The sequence below is a fragment of the Protomyctophum bolini genome (assembly GCF_963924005.1).
Source record: "Protomyctophum bolini genome assembly, chromosome: 23".
NCBI classification, from domain to species: Eukaryota; Metazoa; Chordata; class Actinopteri; order Myctophiformes; family Myctophidae; genus Protomyctophum; species Protomyctophum bolini.
In genome coordinates this window covers 20,666,661-20,670,366 of record NC_137884.1, presented here as the reverse complement: position 1 = coordinate 20,670,366, position 3,706 = coordinate 20,666,661, and the positions used below count along the sequence as shown (strand labels likewise).

At 38.5% G+C, this 3,706-nt stretch overlaps 1 protein-coding gene across 1 annotated transcript; it reads left to right on the top strand.

The window, feature by feature from the left end:
* The first annotated feature begins 346 nt into the window (after nt 1-346).
* Nucleotides 347-3,451, top strand: rps16 (ribosomal protein S16). Its single transcript, XM_080757417.1, has 6 exons — nt 347-415; nt 508-559; nt 1,464-1,565; nt 2,262-2,358; nt 2,483-2,530; nt 3,263-3,451. The coding sequence occupies exons 2-6, from the start codon at nt 512-514 to the stop codon at nt 3,406-3,408; spliced, it is 441 nt and encodes a 146-aa protein (XP_080613543.1). The 5' UTR covers nt 347-415; nt 508-511; the 3' UTR covers nt 3,409-3,451.
* Nucleotides 3,452-3,706: the final 255 nt, after the last annotated feature.

Sequence of the window (3,706 nt, the reverse complement as noted above, 5' to 3'; positions counted from 1 at the left end):
TCTTAGAGCCTCAACAAAAGTGTGACAAAAACATAAAGAATACAAATGAAAGCGAAATAATGCAAAAGCACAAACACATATCACTGTGCAAAAATAGCATCCACCCAAATATACGCTAGCAATATAAAATAAATAGCACAAATTAGTCACAAAATATATACTTCGCTCTTGTATGCGTACCTTATTAATGACAATTCGATTTTATTTTAAATATACATAATATACATACATAAACTTTATTTTTAGCTTTTCAAAATGCAAAATAAAACTACAAAAAAATAATGAAAAGAGATGGACCATGGAAACGATGTCGTAAATTGGGCCGCAAAGCAGTCATCGCCTGTCGCAACGGCCCCTGATATTCCGCGTGTGAAACCCCGTACGGCCTCTCCGTACGGCTCTCTGGCTGAAGACGGTATGTTTGTCACCCCAGAGCCAGTAAAATTCACAAATAAACGTGTTTAAATTAATCGTTTAATGTTCTCACTGCCCGTTTTGTGTTTGCAGAATCATGCCGGCTAAAGGACCCCTGCAATCTGTCCAGGTTTTTGGACGCAAAGTGAGTAAATATGAAGAATATTTCCACGTGTGGTCTCTGTCTCTCTCGCCTGTCGTCCCACCGATAGCTAAGTAACTAGCCAGTGGCTAAGCTAATGTTTCACTCTTCTCTAATGGATGTAGTCAATGTACATAACCAAATATATAAAGTTACTCTGTAGTGCTGTATGGGTCTGTCGGTTAGGGTTAGAGATGAGGATTAAAATGGAATTAATGCATTTTCATCTATTTCATTGATTCAAGGATGTTATGCTAACTTTGGCCTTGCTGTGCCCCGCAGCCCTAGGGAAGTGAACATGGCAGCCAGATTGTTTAAATTTAACCTACTATACTGTTTATAAACTGCTACAGAGTCAGATGTCTGACCGAATGATGATGATAAATTAAATTTGTAGTGCGAGGTTGAATTCACATAAGCCCCGCGAGGGTTTCTTCTCACCTCACCGGCACAACTGTCATCTTTCCCAGAAAATGACTAGAACTCGGTATACATGATTGGAAGATGCTTAAACATAAGACTAAGGTCTAATATTTCCATAATTGCTACAAAATGTTGGTGGCATAAACAAGATGTTGGAAGATAAAACGTAAAAGCCTGAAAAGGATGTAAAGTATCACTTTGCATTTCATCAGACCATTTTTCAAAAATATAGGTATATATTTTTACATTTGACAAAATAGCCAATTCTACATTGAGGTGCCCAGATGTCCTGTTACCCAACTCATGCATATGTATATATTCTGTTGTGAAAATCAAATAAATCAAGAGCCTTGGAAGGTGTGATAATCTGTGACTTAACAGTAGATATTGTAATCGGTGACAGACATCTTGGAACATACTTACATTTGGCCACTAATGATGGTTTCACACATTAAGTGACATGTTGTTCGTGGTTTTCTTGCAGAAAACCGCCACAGCAGTAGCTCACTGCAAAAGGGGGAATGGCCTCATCAAGGTGAACGGCAGACCCCTGGAGATGGTGGAGCCTGCTACTCTCCAGTACAAGGTGAGGCTTTGTCTGTCTTTAACGGTTTAGTTATATTTTTGCCAAAGATCAAACTTAACTAAACACACTAAAAGATTGGCTAAACTTGGTACTAGGATTCCGGCAATATTTACAAAAATTAAATGTCATAAGTTTTACCTGATACCTGCCTGGATATTGATAGAGCGATGACATTTTTTGGGATGACTATCAAGTGAGTGACCTGCTAAATGTGTAGGGGTGCCATCTTGTGAGGTTTTTGCTATTACTTTCAATGGTGTGCTGTCAGTCTTTCTACTTTAGTGCTTTTAAAGGATTTTTAGGTATATAGTATTGTGAGAAGATCAGTAGTGTTGTGATGACCAAACAAGTACAGGCATTCGTCGTTCATTTCCCTCGGCTAGAATAGTTGAATATAATTTCATAAAACCAGCAAAATACAATATTAAATAAGTGTATTTATTTGCCAGTTAGGTTCTGAATAATTTCTTCACTTACATCTCTTTACAGACATGTTACTGTACATTCGGAATGCTGTTTGGCTTAATTATCTTGTTGTGGATCTTTAATGGTTTAGTGGTTACAACTTGAGAGAGAGCATCAGTATTTTAAATGAAATGGTGCTGAATGTATGCGCTTATTGTAATTCTGTGCGAAAAAACACTGGTTGATTTAATGAAGTCCACTCATTTAACCTTAAATATTTTTTGTTTTCAGCTTCTGGAGCCAGTTCTGTTGCTGGGCAAGGAGCGTTTTGCTGGTGTGGACATCCGAGTCAGAGTGAAGGGTGGTGGACATGTCGCACAGATCTATGGTGAGCAAAACCATTTCATGTGTTTTTTTTTTTTAATGGATGCACGTCTACTATATTTTCAACTGAGGATATTGGTCTTATAAGGACCACTCGCCTTAACATACAAAAAAATGTCTTTTTGCAGCCATCCGTCAGGCCATCTCCAAATCCCTGGTCGCATACTACCAGAAGTGTAAGTATCCTGAGTGGGTTCTGTAGCTGTCTGAGTTTTGTGTAGAATATATGAGGGAATGGTGTAATGCAGGGAGGGATACTCAAATAGCTGAACCTGTTGCCCACATTACAAAAATGGCACAGGGCCAGTTTTATTTTTTGTTTTATTTTCACATAACTTGTGAAAGTGCCATGTCCATTATTTTATGGCTTGGCCTTCTATTTTTATTCTGGAAAATGGCTTTTTCTATAAAATAATACTTCTGTTGCCATAGTTTATTTCTCTTGGTTTTCCATCTTTTGTTGACAATTAGTCACCCGTTAAGGTAATTGTTGAACTGATGACACTCTCACAGCTTTCCACTTTATCAACACACTGAATCAGTGAAGGTTGAATTGAAAACCATTGTGATATTGTACACAAACATGTGGCTATATCTTGCGCCACCCCTTATCCCTAAACTTATTTGCCATTTTTGAGGGGCCCCTCCTATGCCCAGCTTTGTGTGCACCAAATTGTGATGTTTTGATTGGCTGAACACGGAATGTGATGTATGATAAGAGCTGCCCTCACGTCACACGGGTGTGATTCTTTTCTTTACTATTTAAAGAAGCCTTTTAAAATCTACAAGCTCTAGATTGTTAAGTTTTAAAAGGTTTTTCAAAATGGTAAAAATCGGGGCAAGATCGGGCCAATGGTCAGAACATGCATAAGGAGTCCATGTATAAAACCTGAGCCCTCTCCTTCCAGATGTGGACGAGGCTTCCAAGAAGGAAATCAAGGACATCCTGATCCAGTACGACAGGACCCTGCTGGTTGCAGATCCTCGTCGCTGCGAGTCCAAGAAGTTCGGTGGACCTGGAGCTCGTGCCCGCTACCAGAAGTCCTACCGTTAAATCACTCAAGCTTTTTGTTAATAAATGTGAGGGATTAAGGAAAGTCTTTGTATGGAGTCACTTTGTTCATAAGATTGGCACTTACCTGGAATGTTGTTTATTTGGGATCCCCTTTAATTATGTATTTCTTATAGCACTTTAAAAAGATGTGCTGGGGTTTATCCCATAGGCATGTGGCAGCACATATATTTTGACCACATTAATGGTATGTAGTACTGTACAAAAGTGCTGTTAAGTTATATTTAAAAAAAAAATCATTTAGGTTAATCATTGAGTTTCTTTACAAGACAACTGCAGA

Bases quoted from the DNA above. Each gene is read 5' to 3' on its own strand.
- rps16 (XM_080757417.1), top strand. From the start codon at position 512: ATGCCGGCTAAAGGACCCCTGCAATCTGTCCAGGTTTTTGGACGCAAA. The intron at 1,566-2,261 runs GTGAGGCTTTGT...TTTTGTTTTCAG, and splicing joins CTGCTACTCTCCAGTACAAG to CTTCTGGAGCCAGTTCTGTT. The intron at 2,531-3,262 runs GTAAGTATCCTG...CTCTCCTTCCAG, and splicing joins GGTCGCATACTACCAGAAGT to ATGTGGACGAGGCTTCCAAG.